Source organism: Elephantulus edwardii, unplaced genomic scaffold, assembly GCF_000299155.1.
Source record: "Elephantulus edwardii isolate Elephantulus edwardi_28Jun2011 unplaced genomic scaffold, EleEdw1.0 scaffold00024, whole genome shotgun sequence".
Taxonomy (NCBI): Eukaryota; Metazoa; Chordata; class Mammalia; order Macroscelidea; family Macroscelididae; genus Elephantulus; species Elephantulus edwardii.
This window is the reverse complement of record NW_006399774.1, coordinates 11733474-11749463: the sequence shown is the minus strand read 5'-3', so window position 1 is coordinate 11749463 and position 15990 is coordinate 11733474. Positions and strand designations below refer to the sequence as shown.

General features: G+C 47.8%; 1 protein-coding gene across 1 annotated transcript in view; it reads right to left on the bottom strand.

Moving 5' to 3' along the window:
• SYNJ2 (synaptojanin 2) overlaps positions 1-15990 on the bottom strand; it is a 162868-nt gene that overhangs the window by 11688 nt on the left and 135190 nt on the right. Inside the window, exons 19-24 of the mRNA XM_006882758.1 lie at positions 12650-12806; positions 8618-8735; positions 4602-4820; positions 3280-3358; positions 1628-1796; positions 490-663 (exon numbers count right to left, since the gene is read on the bottom strand). Coding sequence (XP_006882820.1) covers positions 490-663; positions 1628-1796; positions 3280-3358; positions 4602-4820; positions 8618-8735; positions 12650-12806 — 916 coding nt within the window. The remainder of the gene's footprint in view (positions 1-489; positions 664-1627; positions 1797-3279; positions 3359-4601; positions 4821-8617; positions 8736-12649; positions 12807-15990) is intronic.

Sequence of the window (15990 nt, the reverse complement as noted above, 5' to 3'; positions counted from 1 at the left end):
CCTCAACATCAGAGGGACTGACACAATGACTGCAGTGATGGGCTCAAGTGTGTCCGAGATGATAAGGACGGCACAGGACAGGATAGGGTTCAGGTCTGGTGTTCACAGGCTCGCTATTAATCAACCATACTTGACTAGACAGCATCTAACAACAACAATAATGTCAATAGAACGTTACATCAGCACCTCAGGACAGACATACCAGGTGCCACTTAGGGATTAAAAAATAAGGGACAATCAGAGACATAAACGCCATCCAGACTGGTGGCCACATGAACACAGATGGGGATTGGTGAGGTGCTGGCTGTTTATGGGACTGGAGGTTGTTCTGAAAACACAAAATACAAAAGCCAGAGAAAAGAGTGGTGGGGAAGCTGGGCCACTCTGCACAGTTCCGTGTCCAGACCGAGCGTGGTTCACATCCAAGACCATCACGGGGACCCGCACGCCTCGTGGGGATGCCTGAATGCCCGAAGAAGACTGACCTACCTGTATACGTAGGCTGCTGGGGTTTCTTGGGGAGGGCAGGCGACATGCTGGCAGGCACCACTGCTGTGTGGCCAGGGGCTTCCGGAAGGTCCTCTCCCAGCAGCTCGCTGTCGGAAACCACTGGCCGATGGCACTCGCCCACCAAGTAGTCCTCGTCCTCATCCAGAATTTCCCCTGCGGCAGGAGGCGGATCACAGGAGGCAGTGAATGTGGGAAGCGTTTCACCTGATGCCCATGGTTCTGGTCACACACAACTGGTTCAGATCCACGTGGGACCAATCCCGTTACTAGGGATGCAGGGGCCAAGGCGATACAGGCAGGGCTACTGCCGTCACTGTGCCCCATAGAGACTCTCGGACACAGCCTCGTCTACCTGTGAACACAGCCCTTCCAAGAAGCTTGAATTACAGGTAGAGCTCAGAGGCTACATGTATCAACACCAAGTGCATCACACAGCTATTCCCTGTTTCCACAGTGCATACGGAAGTTGTTGTGTTGTGCAATGACTCATAGCTGACTCTCCAGTGGGTTTTCAGAGGCAGTAAACTCCACGAGAGGAGAATGCCCATCTTTCTCCCGCAGAGCAGCTGGTGGATTCAAACCACATGCCCTTGAGTTAGAAGCGCAACTCCTTATCCCTAGGCCACCAGTGCACCTACTTGAAAGTCACGTTTACATTATACTGTAGGTCACTGGGTGTATAGTAACACTAGGAAAACATTTAAAATATGACCAAAATGTGACATAAAGACACAAAGTGAGCACAGGCTATTGGAATAATGAATTATTAATGCAGACTTATACAACTGATCCAGCTGGAGCTCTGGTGGCTTGGTGGTAAGGAACAGTGCTGTCAGTGCAAAGGTAGGTGGTTCAAATCCACCAGCTGTTCTGCAGGAGAAATACGGGCAACTCCCTGTCTCTGAAAGCCCACTGGAGGGTCAGCTATGGGTCGGTTCTAACTCTACAGCACTCAACAACATCTATGAAGACTTATTCAGTGCGGGGTTCCCAAAAACCCTCAATCAGTAAGACACATGGTGACTGTGAAATGCAGCTCCAGCAGGCATCCGTACGGTCTCAGGTCCACTCCCAGACAGTCTGCTGACCCCTGCACAGACCCCTCACAGGCACTGACCTTCAGACTCGTAGTCCAGACCGGCAAAGTCGAAGTTCTCTTCCAGCAGGTAGGGACTGGCGCCGGGTGACACGGTGGCCATGCTTTCCCGCTTCCGGGCGATCTCCTCCTGCAGGCCCTTGAGCCAGTCCTTGGTCTTGGGTCTAATCTTCACTGCCCTGCCTTTCACCTGGAGAGGCAGAGAGACCATGGAGACAAGCGAGTAAAAGCAACTCCGTTCACCACAAAGCGCTTCTCATGCCAACACAGACATCAGAAGCCGAGGCCCTCATCACGCTTTGCCAAGACAACAGGACAGTGGAAGGTCCTGGTGCCCAGTAGTCCTGGTATAGTCCACCCACAGGTTGGATCCTCACCTCCTGCCTTTCTTTCCATTAGAACGTAAAACTAAGATATCAGCAAAGTAGAAACCACCTATGAATTGCATATCCTAAAGAGAAAGATTAAAACTCAGCCCTGAGGGGATTTAAGAGAAGGCAGGTGCTCACTGCACAGGAGTCCACTCCACCTTGTTCTTTCTCCCTTTTTCTGTATACAGCCGGGGCTGGAGGCTGGACAGCTCAGACAACCAGAGGGAAGAATCCCAGCTCCTTCCCTCCCACATGTAACGATATAATCCAGGGCAAGAGGGGATGACATGGCCACTTCAAATCAACAGAAAACCTAGTATCTGGAATCTCAGAAGCTTGAAAATAGTCATCAAATAAAAGGCAACTGGTCTCTCGTCGCCCAGAATGTGGTCACATTCTAGTGGCCGAGTGGTAATTAATAGTGCTACAATCCCAAAGGCACACAGTTTGAATCCACTAGCTCTTCCAAGGGAGAACTACAGACACCCTCCTCCTGTGCAATTTACTGTCTCTGAAAACCTGCTGGCAGCTCAGCTATGAGTCAGTTTCGACTCCACATCACACATCAACTACTCAGGAGGAACAAAAAAAAGAAGGAAACTAAGACCCAGAGAAGAAATCACAAGGTTCTCTACAATGTTGGCAGCTGCAGGAGCCACAGCCTCATCTGTTCTGAGACCAGAGGAGCTAGACAGTGCCCGGTACCCGGCTACCTCTGCCGGCTACCTCTGATCGTTCTGATGAGCAACACAAAAGGTGATGGATCTGTGACAGAATGAGAGTAAGATGTAGAACAGAACACCAACTCCTAAAATGTCCAGTTACTGAACCAACTGAGAGGAGAGGACTCCCTTAGAGATTTTCTCTCTGAAACACTCTTTAAACGTTGAACCAAAACTATTCCCTGAAATCACCTTTTAGCAAAATAATAGATTCACTCCCAACATAAAAGATATCACTCATGAATACTGTGCTCTGTTAAAAAAACCCCCAACAACCACTCAGCTCTATGCAACCAAATGGTCAACAATTACTCTAAGACAATGATGAGAAATAAAAGATTAGGGAGACTAGAGCACTAGAAACAGAACCACCAGAATGAAAGAGAGAAAAATATTGATCCATTCTGAAAAAGTTACTAATCTCACTGTACAACCTGCACAGAAGTTATCAAATGGGGACCTAATTTGTTGTGTACACTTTCACTAAAAATAAAATCAGGTAGTATTTTTAAAAATAACAAAACCACAGAAAATCAGAGATCTATCTGCCTCCTCTCCGTGGCTGATCAGTGCCACCTACCTTCATGCCGTCCACATCCAGGACACTGAGAGCCGAGTGACTATCGGCAAAAGTCACCAGCATCTGTCCCTGGTTGATCCTGGAACAGAAAGACACACATCACCTAGAGAATGTGAGTTATTGAGAGGCTTTTACACCAGACCACGCCAGCCTGACCACTCAGCCGGCTTGTGGGTTCTTGTGGTACAATGAATTAAGCAATACGGCTTTCCAGCCACAGCCTTCCACTTTGCAATTCTCGTCTGTTTAGGAGGTCTGGTGGCTTAGCAGTAAGGAATTGGGCTGCAAACATAAAGGTACATAGTTCAAACCCACCAGCTGCTCTGCAGGAGAAAGATGGGCAATCTCCTCCTGTTCAATCATAGCCTCTAAGACAGACTGGAGGGTCAGCTATGGGTTGGTTCTGACTCAGCGGTACATACCAACAGGAAGTCTCTCTGCTATGCTTCGGATCTCATTCATGAATATTTGTTGGGTTAAGAAAGCAAGATTAGGGTTGGGTACACCTTGAAGCATCAGCTACTGGCAGGTATGACCCATCAGTTCTCCATAAGGGGGATGTGGTTTATGGGCCTGAGAGATTCTACACAGAAAAAGGTTCTGGGAAGTTTAATCCTTCCTAACTCAGGGGACATTGCATCGAACTTGGTCCAAGCGCTCTGAGAGCTGACAGTTGACAACCACAGCCTGCAGGCTCTTGGCCCTTCCTTCTCCAGCCTCTGGGTCCACACACACCAGCCCACGCCATCCACAACCACATGAGTCATTGAGTTTCTGGCGGCCCTCCTGTGGAGCCGAAAGACCCAGGGGAGCGGGAAGGCTGAGCAGAGGAGGAATGACTGGTGTTAAAGATGATGTAGAATGGGACTGACATCAGGGTTGGCGTGAGACTGAGAAAAAAACTGGATAAATGATGTCTACTGCATTGAAACAGATGAGGGAGAGAACAGTTTAAAAGCAATATATGATTGGGTATTATGGTTATGACAAGAGTCCAGAATGAAGTTTGCCTAGTGGAGTGTACTCGGGGTGGTGGGGATTGTATATATGAAGGAATTTTTCTTTTTCTATTCAAAGAGAAGAGCGAACTGAGGGGGGAGGGGTGGGCAGGGAGAAAAGTGCAACAATGAATGAATGGAAATCCAAAATCCCTGTAAATGTTCATTAAAATTAATAAAATAAAATATAAAAAAAAAAAAAAAAAAGATGATGGGATGGTGCAGCTGTCCGGAGAAGGCGGACCTTGGGGACATTCTTCTCTCTACTTTACAGGAACTGGTCTTGTCCTACTGATGCGCGTAAAGGAAATCATCCGCGCAAACCTGACAAGGACGATGGTCCCGTAGTTCCCCAAGGTCTGCATGAGCTCGGCCCGCACGTCCTCCGGGAACTCGTTTCTCTCTTCTGAGCTTGGCGACTGGAGATTGACCACGACGGTGGCATCCAGGGGACCCTGGAAAGACGAGACCTCCTGGAAAACTCTCTCCCGGGCGTCCACGTCCACTTCTTGCACCTCGACCTCCACAATGGCCAGCACAGGTCTGTGCACAGAAGGAAATGGAGACAGTGAGCCCGAGGAAAGGCAGCCATGCACAGAGCACACCCAGCCTCGGCCAGTGGGCAGCGCTGGGGCCTGGGCTCTGCCGTCATCAGGAACGTGGACCACCCACGGCTGTGCCCACCGCTCCCACATGTCCAGGCCGGCTGCCCTGTCCTGAGGGCTTCCATTTTCATCTTGAGCCAATCTCAGTATATCTTAGCATTGCTATCTAAAGGTGATGCAGGTCAGGAAAATAAAGACTGGAGTGAACCAAAGATTAGCTATGGAAATCAGTATCAGTGAAAGTTTTCTTTTTAGAATTGTGAAAGATTTAGAACACACCATTTGTGAAATCAACACTTTTCCTACGTAGACTTTACTGACATCAGGTACGATAATCATGTTCTGCTGCCATTATCAATAATCGTTGAAGATCCTCTATCGTGTTGAGACTCAGCTTCCTGAGAAATGATTCCACAGCCCCATGAGTCGATTCCCACTTGACGGTACACAACAACAACAACAACAAGAGCACTGGAGGTGTGGACGCCCCCCTGCCAGAGGCTCCAGCTTTCCTAGGACGAGTCAGCAATTAAAAGCCCTGGTGCACCACAGTTATGCACTTAGATGCTAATCTAAAGGCTGAGGGTTCGAACCCACCAACAGCTCCCAGTGAGAACACTGAGGAGTCCGCTTCTGAAACCAGCAGCCTTGAAAACTCCCCGGGGCCGTGCTGCTCCGTGTTATAGAGCTGCCAGGAACCAGAGTGGACTTGGAAGGGTTTTGTTTATTTTTTCAGTGCAGCAATTCGTATTAAGAGCCTCAACAACAACACCAACAAAAAAAGAGCCTCAACAACATTCACCTTTTTTTTTTTTAAATTTGATTTTATTTCATTATTTGTGTGTGTACCGTCAAATCAAATCTGACTGATACAGGAGGAGATTGTTCCTCCTCCAGCAGAGTATCTGGTGGATTCGAACCATGCACCTCTGAGATTGAACATTCACCTTTTTCATCTAGTCATCACATTCTAGGACTTGATTTCAAGGAAAAGATGGGCAATTCTTCAGAGATAATGATTTTGCAAACAAAAAAAATCTAATAAAGTTGTTTATTAACAGGCTGCTGAGAGGAGAAAAACAAATGCATTTAACCATTTCCATTAGGGGGAGCAGGAGACAGCCACATAATTATTGTTCATAAGAGAATTCTTATTACTAATAATTATTAATATATAATATTATTATTAATAAACCAATAATTAACAACATTACTCATTAAAAACAAAGCCTCGCAGCAGCGAAGCCAGTTTCAGCTCCTAGCGACCCTCAGGGCAGGACAGAACCGCCACAGAAGGTTCCTCCCGCAGAGCAGCCGCTGTGGGGCACTGTCGGGTCCCCACCCACTCACAGCTGGCCCTCCCCTGGGGTGGAGGAGGCTGTAAAGTTCCAGAAGGAGACGCTCATCTTTCCAGTCAGCTGGCGAATGTGAACTGTGTGCTTTGGGGCTGGCCGTGCAGCTCTTTACCCACCAGGCCAGCAGGGTGGCCAGTAGATTCAAAGGACTGACTTTTGAGTAACAGCCAAGGACTTAGCTCCTGCACAACCCGGGGTAATAGAAACATTAGGAATATTACTGTATGCTTTGAAAAACAAAGAAATCATGAAATATTATACAAAATGGGTGGCCCTGGAGGACATTATGCTGAGTGAAATATCTCTGTCACAAAAAGACAAATACTGCACAATGCCACTGTTGTAAAATGGGACTGACAGTGGAGGTGGGGTGAGACTGAGAAAGAGGGGATAAATTATGTATATGGCATTGAAACAGATGAGAGAGAGAACTGTTTAAAAGGGATATACAATTGGGTATTATTGTCACAATAGGAGTCCAGAATGAAGGCTGCATAGTAGAGTGGACCTAGGGGGAGGGACTGTATAACAATGAAAGAATTTTTCTTTTACTTTTCAAAGAGACGAGAGAGCTGGGAGGGAGGGAGGGGCAGGGAGAAAAGTGCAACAATGAATGACTGGAAATCCAAAGCCTCTGTAAACTTTCATTAAAATTAATAATAAGGAAAAACAGAATACAGAGCTCTGTTCTGACATAGAGAAGAGGGTTTAGCAGAAGGTAGTGCAGCTGACTTGGAGATTTTGAAAGGTGGGATGGGTGCTATGTTACTACTTACAAACTTTTACAAAGTTCTTTATTATAAAGATCAGAGAAGATTATGTAAGATACTTAAATGATAACGTTAAGTCTAATATGATATTAAATGTACTATTAATATAAAATAGCATAAGGTGTGCCTGATACAGGCCATGGTCTTTGCAATCACTTGTTATGCATCAGAGAGCTGGACAATGACCAGGGAGGACAGAAGGAGAGTTGATGCCTTTGACCTGTGGTGCTGGAGAAAAGTACTAAATGTACCATGGACTGCCAGGAAAACAAACAGATTCATCTTGGAGAGGATTAAACCAAGCTACTCCTTGGAGGCAAGGATTCTGGGGCTTCGTCTGACATACTTTGGACATGTTGCCAGGAGGGACGGGTCCTTGGAGAGGGACATCATGCTTGGGAGGGTGGAGGGACGGCGCAGGAGGGGAAGACCCTCTATGAGGTGGATTGATTCGGTGACTGGGGTAATCGGGATGGGTGTGTCAGAGGCAGTGCGGTTGGCGCAGGATAGAGCAGGGTTTAGGGCTGTTGTGCATAGGGTCGCTATGAGTTGCAAACAACTCAACGGCACATTAACAACAACAACAACAACAACAATGGTGACAACCTTCAAAATGAAGAACCTTGCAGAATTGAAGAGATCTGATCTCTTTCTCACCGCTGTCCAATCATAACCAGCTCACAGCTGTTCCGCCTCTGGGTTTCTGAGGCCACACCCGGCACACACGGAGGGGGTGACCTGCCTTTATCCAGAGAGCAGCCGGCAGATTCAGATGGGCCTAGACTCAGCCTTTGGGTCAGCTGTGCAATCCCCGTGGACTCTGTCACAGAGCTCCCGTGAGAGACCCCAGAGGGTGGCATTATAGTAGTCTCAGGTTGGGAAGGGACTGGGAGCAACTTCCAATGCACACAGGCTTTCTTCTGGGGTGTTAAGAATGTTCTAGAAGTAAAGCACTAATGGTCACATACTCTGAATAAAGACCAATAAATTGTAATAGTTAAATATAAATTGAGCTGTACACTATATACATTGTATCTATACTATATCTAACTGTACACAAAGTTGTTAGTTTAGAAAAGGAAAAAAAAACAACTCAGAAGTATCTATAACAACAAAATGCTCCTAAGAACGTTCCTCCCTTGGTGAAGTGGTGAAATGCTCAGGCATGCAGGTCAGGAGGCAGTGAAATTACAAATCAATGAACTGGACACATAGTATCAATCTGAGGGCCTCTCAGAATTATGAAGTCCAGAGAAGCACGTTGTTCAATGACATCATTCAGGAAAATCTGAAAAATCAAACCTCTCAGTTTTCCCAGAGGAGGCCATGTGCCCAACAGAGCAAATAGTTAGCATTACTGATCCTCAGCGATGGGTGCAGATTTGTCCCTTTGTTCTTGTTTTGTTTACACACAGACACACACGCACACACCTATGATCACACACACACACATGTACTGACATACACACCCTTGCTCCTCGCACACGCATCCTCATGCACACAAACGTGTGCACACCCCTCTTGTGCAGGCGCGCACCTCCTCAGTGGTCTCTGGCAAGCAGATGCCACCTTGTCGTTGGTGGAGGGTGCCCATGCCTGTGAGGACGTACCTGTGGTCAGACGCCTGCAGCTCGGCCCGGCCGTAGTACAGGAGGACCCCGGGCGACCACGTGTGCTTCACTCTGGAGTCCCCGCTCAGATCACTGTCCAGGAGATTGAGCTCCCCCGCTGCTCAGGGCCCAGCAGGAGAGACAGAGAACACGACACGGATCAACACAAGTATATCATGCTCTGTTCCGCTTCTCCTGATTGTGTTTTAGTTTTAAAGCACACGGACGGCTCATGGCAGCCCTGCACCAAGCAAGCCGGACAGGAACCATTTCCACAGCTGCACTGGCTCACTTCACGTGTCTCTGCCATAATTTTACAAATCTCACAATATTTCTGACTTTTCCACCACACTGTTCACACTTAACAGACTACCAACACCCCACCCCCACACTCTGATCAAACCAGTGTGATCCTCCACCGGGTTTCTGGGACTGTAAACGTGGAACTCTGGTGAGCTGGTGCTAAGAAGATGTGCTGGAATCCCAAAGGTAGGGAGTTCTAATCCACCAGCCGTTCAATGAGAGGAGGACGGGCAGTCTCCTCCTATGTGATTTACTGCCTCCAAAAGTCCACTAGAGGGTCAGCTGTGACCTGATGACACACGACAACAATGGCAATCTTTCTAGGAAAAGATGATCTCATCTTTCTTCCAGATGGTGGATTAGAACAACTGACCTTGGAATCCACAGCCCAATACATAACACACTATGCTACCAGGGGTCCTCATACAGATGACCCACTAACAAACCAAATAACCTACCCTTGAGTTTAATCCACAGTAACTCTGCCTGGGGTTTCTGAGCCTGTAAATCTTAATGGGAGGAGGCTGCTCGTCCTTCTTCCACGGAGCCAGTGATGGATTCGAGCCACTGGAGATGGTGGCCTTTTGGTGAGCAATGCACCACTGCAGACTATCCGCCTCAGAGACTACAGAGCAGGGCGAACATAACTGTATGTACTGAGACTGGGGGGTTGGCTTTATTGCAATAGTCTGGAACTGAACCTGTGTACACTTGAGGTCTGCCTATATACACAGGGATGCAGACTGGCCCCTCTGCTGAGCTTGATGTCACAACCAGCCAGGGTCCTCAGTCTTAGTCACTGCACCCTTTTGGGGTGCTGTGTTGGGGAGGAGGGTGTAAAATCCTCAAGTGGAGCTGAGACTTGGGTCACAGAATCCCATACACACCTTTGCCACACTGTCCCCCCTCCCCAGGGCTGCAGGGACTGCAGGCAGCGGCTCTCTGACTCTGCTTCAGGACGCAGGCCAGGCAGCAGAAGAAAACGTACCTTCCCAACCTGCAGAGGAGACGGCCCTACTCAGAAACACCAGCGTGCATCTCCTCAGAAAGGCCTCCCGCCTGTGGACAGTGGACGGGCCCAAATGTCAGATCAACTTCATTTCTTACCGGAGACAAGCTTAGCACAAGGCATGCTTGTGAGCGGATTGGTGGGAACTCTGACCTCTGAATCATCTGCCAGCTGCTGGTGCATCTGTCCTGACCCATGGAGACCCCGGGAGTCAGAGCAGAAGTGAGCTCCACAGGGTGTTAAAAAGCTGGGCTTTCGAAGTACATTCTGAAGAGCCCCTGGGTGGACTCAAACCTCCAACCTCTCAGTTCCCAGAAAGATTAAGGCATTCCTGTGGTGCCCTCCTTCCATCTAATTTGGAATTGGGATTTTAAGAGTTTGGTAGGACTAGGGAAATGCATTCAACTGGGGGGATCATAATAAATGATGGTTAAAATGTAAAAGAATGAGCAGCCCACAGCACTGAAGTTGGCTCATGTGAAACCTATACCTGGACCAAGAGACTGTTGTAGGAACAGAGCAAGGGAACACTGCACAGTTTCAAGTCAGAAAAGGGGTGTAGGGTTATAGCCTTTCTCCACACCTATTCATTGTATACTGAGAAAATCTTTTGAGAAGCTACACTAAATGAAGAACGTGGCATCAGGACTGGAGGAAGACTCTTCAACAACCTGTATTATGCAGATGACACAACCTTGCTTACAGAAAGTGAAGAAGACGTGAAGCACTTACTGCAGAACATCAAAGACTGTAGCCTTCAATATGGTTTACATCTCAGTTTTAAGAAAACAAAAATTCGAAAGAAGTTTCCAGAGCTTTCGAGGAAAACCTTGTGACACGAATTCATCCGCCTGGTCAAAATGCAAATCTTTGTTAAGACCCTAACTGGCAAGACCATCACTCTGGAGGCGGAGCCCAGTGATACCACTGAGAATGTAAAGGCCAAGATCCAGGATAAAGAGGGCATCCCACCCGACCAGCAGAGGCTCATCTCTGCAGACAAGCAGCTGGAAGACGTCCACACTCTTCGTGACTACAACATCCAGAAAGAGTCAACTCTGCACCTTGTCCTTCATCTGAGGGGCGGCTGTTAATTATTCAAAGTGCCCAATGATGGCATTTCTCTGCACTATAGCCTTTTCTCTCAGTTTAAGTTCAGAAATTACCAGTTTCAGTAATCACTGAATCTGTTCAAAATGTTAATATAAGTTTTGTTGCATGGTAAAAGAAAAAAAAAACAACAAAAATTCTTATAATAGGCAATGTCGTAACAGATGGAGGAAGAAAAGACTGGAGTTGTCAGCGATTACATTTTACATAGATCCACCACCAATACCTATGAGGGCTGCAGTCAAGAAATCAAACGATGCATTAAACAAATCAGCTGCTGGGACCTTTTTATAGTGCCAAAGAGCAAGGATGTCAGTTTACTGATTAAGGTGCTCCGGATGCAAGTCGTGATATTTTTAATTGCTTCATATGGTGTCAAAGATGGGCAGTGAATAAAGAAAACAGAAAAAAAAAACCCTAATGACCTTGAACTGTGGTGTTGGAGAAGAGTGTTGAATATCCCACAGACTGCCAAAAGAACTCACAAATCTGTCTGGAAGAAGTTTCTCCACACACATATTTTGGTTTCCAGGTGCATATCGAAGCTATGTTTACACAATACTGTCATCTACTAGAGACCGCTGGGGATGCAGTATTGGGTTGTAAATGGAAAGCCTTGAATCCACCAGTTGTTCTATGAGACAATGATGGGCAGTTGCTTCCTGGAAAGATGTTGTTCAGCGCAACCAAATTGAGTACAACTCTTAGCAACCTGATGAACAATGGATCTGAACTTCATCCTATCCTGTGTCTTCCTTATTATCCTTGACACATTTGAGTCCATTGCCACAGACACTTTATCAATCCATCTTGTTACGGGTCTTCCTCTCCTTTGCTGACTCGCCACCTTTCCAAGCACGATGTCCCCCTCCTCCACGGCATCGCTTCACCTAACAACATGTCCAAAATGTGTCAAATGAAACTTAGCCATCTTTGCCTCCAACAAACACTCCAGCTGCACTTTGTCCAAGACATACCTGTGTGTTTTTTTGACAGTCTGGGGATTTTCAGCACTCTTCTCTAGTACCCCACTTTAAAAGCATCAGTTCTTCTGTCATCCTTATTCACTGTCTAGCTCTCAGATGCACAGCAGGTGATTGGAAAGACTGTGGCTTAAATCGGGCGCATCTTAATCTTTAAAGTGACATCATTGCTCTTCAGGATCCTGACAGCAGACTTTCTCAACACCATACGTCTCCTAATCCCCTGGCGGCTGATACCAAGGGAACTGATTGTGGACCCAAGCAAGATGAAATTATAGACAACTTCAATCTTTTTTTCCCTCTGTCATGATGTAGCCCATACATATACAGTCCCAGAAACACACTGAAAGGCTGGGGTTGGTTTGACGTCTGTTACACGTGTCACAGCAGGAGGAATGAGTCTGAAGCACTGTGAAAAGGACCAACACGTGACCCACAGACATGACGTGAGCGTCTGCTGTTGGGAAACAGTGTGGGGACTCAGCCTGTGAGGGATGCCGTGTCCGTGGAGAACCATCCACCAAGGGCGAGGCAAGGATGCCATGTGACCGGATGCTGAGGAGTGGTGGGGGCTGGTTCACCTGCTCTCTCTCCCCTCCCTGGGCCTCGAACACGCACTGTCCTCACCTGTTTTATCAAACGAGTGCTTCTTCCGCCACCACAGCACCCTGTCCGTCCAGGCTGGCGTCCGGCACTTGTCGCTTGTGTCGTAAGCAGCGGAGCCGACATCGTACTTGTAGGTGGGGCCAAAATTAATAGCTCCTTCGTGGAAGTCTTTAAAAATCTATTTGGAGATAAATCGGTCATAAGGCTATCTCAGGTTCCCTAGCCTCTGGCTGTTAAATGAAAACACACATGCACACGCGCGCGCACAGAGGGTTATGTTCTCAAAGGTAACAGCCTACATCAGGTTGGTACATGTGTTCAGAACTGGACCCAAGGGTGATTTAAAGCAGCAATAAAGGGCCCACCATCAGTCAGTCCACTGCATGGTCACACATACCACATCTCAGTGCCCCTCACAGTGTCCCAGGGCTAACACAGGGTCACCTGCACCTGTTTTTGTTGTGGTGCTGCTGAGTCAAGTACAACTCATAACGACCCTGTGAAGAACAGATCTGAACCCTGTCCTGTCCTGTCCTGTCCTGCCCTGGGCCATCCTCACCATCTCTGATGCACTCACACCCGTTGCTGCAGTTACTGTCGTCCATCTCCTTGAGGGTCTTCCTCTGTGTCACTTTCCATCAGGTCCCTCTCCAAGGAATAGCCTCTCCTAACAAGCCCTAAGTATGTGACATGAAGCTTTGTCATTCTTGCTTCCAAGGAGTCTCTGGCTGCATCATCTCCAAGACACATCTCTTTGCACTTCTGGCAGCTCATAGGATATTCAGTACTCTCTCTACCACCATGGCTTAAAGGCACCTTGCACTTAACAGGGTTAAACAAAGCTCGGTTAACATCACAGAACAAGGAGACAGAGCACTCGTTCAAGCCCAGCTTCTCTCGGCCTCCTGCCCTGGTGCCAGGTGAAGGCCCAACCACCAACATTCACGCATGAATCCTCGGGTCATCAGGGACTTATCAGGAAGGAAACATTGTTTCAGGACTGTGCTGTCCTTGTTAGGTGCTGTCTTGTCAGCGCTGACTCACCACGACTTCATGTCCAGCAGAAGGGAGCCCTGTCCGATCCCACAGCACCCACAGATCTCTGTCACGTCAGTGCCACACATCTCTAAGGGGCTTCCTCTCCTTCACTGACCTCCACGTTTTCAAGCATGATGTCCTTCGCCAGGGACTGGTCCCTCCTGACAAATACCCAAAGTACGTGAGGCCAAGTCTCACCATCTCTGCCTCCAGGGACATCATCCAGGTCAGTGGCTTGTCCTTTTGTCAGCCCAGGGGGGAGGCAATAGCCTCTGACAACATCACGACTCTTCACTCTTCTTCACTCATTGTCTAACTACATAAACATCTAAAGTAACTAAAATCCACAATTGGATCAGGCTCACCTTAGTCTTCAATGTGATGTTTCATTTGATGGAATGATCACTGCGTCTATGGGTCTTTATCGTGGATCCAGGGAAATGGAAATCACTGACAACTTCACTCTTCTCCACTGATAGTACTGCTGCTTATTGATCCAGCTGGTTGTTTTCCTACTCACCACTCCCGAGTGATCTACGATGCTGGGAGGGTCGGTCCATGATACTGAGAGAGTCGACTTGAGATACTGGGAAGTGGATTCACAGTACTGGGTGGGTCAATCCATGATACCAGGATGGTTGACTGGCAGGGTCGATCCACAGTATGTGGAGGGTTGATCCACAGTACGTGGAGGGTCGATCCACAGTACGTGGAGGGTCGATCCACAGTACGTGGAGGGTCGATCCACAGTACTGACAGGGTTAGAGCTAGAAGGAGCAGAGAAACTTGAAGCACGTCACACCCCACAGTGGTAGAGACCTTAACCTCCTTCTTTCAGCCTCTCATCCAGCCTCCTTGTCTCACGCTGCCTCCCTTATCCTGGAGTTCTGAGTAGAGGACGTGGCTAACACACTCTGCTGCTAACTGAGAGGTCAGCAGTTCACGTCCACCGAGAGGCTCCACAGAGGAAAGTCCTGACAATCTACTTGCACAAAGTCAGCCACTGACAAGCTTTGGGGGCACAAGTCCTTCCTAACTGCCGGGGTCCCTGTGAGCTGGACCTGACACCAGCTGGCTCCCTCATACCAGCCCAGCAGCCAGGAAGCTGGAAGGTGCTGGCCAAGCCAAATGTACTCACTGGAGAAGGTAAGATTCGGGTCATCTGGACGCTGGCCACCGTGACCTTAAATAACCGAGGGCAGACCCAGAGTGAAGCCTGTCTTATTTACAGCATGACATAAGATGCCACCAAGAACAACATGGGGGCCACGCAGAGGAAACCACATGCTGAGGCTTTGCTGACCGGTCATGTGACCCTGGACAAGCTATTAGCTGAGCCTCAGTCTTCCTGTTTATTAAGTGGGTATGATACTAATTTGTGGAATGGTCTTGGGAATGAAATGTGCAAACTGTTGTGTAAGATACATTAGATATTATTGTGGTTTTCTACCAACAAGGAATAAGAGGTATCATGAAGTCTTTGGAGCACAGTCTCCTTGTCTCTCAAGATTTCCGACATTTGAGAGGAAGCAGCCACCTGGAGTCTCATCCATGCAGAGCCCTGGTGGTGCTGCGGTGAAGGCATTCAGAAGCTAACTGAAGAGCTGGTGGCTTGAACTTGCAGCCACTATCTGGGATTCTCAGGTGTCCTTTCATAGAACAATCACACAGGCAGCCAAATCCATTTAAAGAGAAACAGAGAATGTGGCATCAGGATTGGAGGAAGACTCATCAACAACCTGTGTTAAGTGTATTAACACAACCTTGCTTGCTGAAACTGAGGAGGACCTGAAACACTTCCTGCAGAAGGTCAAGGACTGTAGTCGTCAATATAGACTGAAGCTCAACATCAAGACAAAGATTTTCACCACTGATCACATTGGCAGCACCACGACAGATGGGGAAGAGATTGAGGTTGTTAACAGTTACAGCTTGCTCAGCTCCACAATCAACACTCCTGGCACCAGCAGTCAGGAAATCAAAAGACGAATTACACTGGGAAAATCTGCTGTCAGGGACCTCTCCAGAGTACTGAAAAGCAACGATGTCAGTCTAGAGACTAAAGTGTGCCTGATCCAGGCCGTGGTCTTCACAATTACTCGCTATGCATCAGAGTCAGACAATGACTAAGGATGGCAGAAGAATCGATGCCTTCGAGTTGTGGTGCTGGAGAAGAATCTTGAACATACCATGGATCACCAAGAAAACAATTATATCTGTCTTGGAGAGGGTGAAACCAAGTGTCTCCTTGGAGGCTAGGATTTTGAAGCTCTATCTCACATACTTCGGGCACATGGCCAGTAGAGACCAGTCCTTAGAGAAGG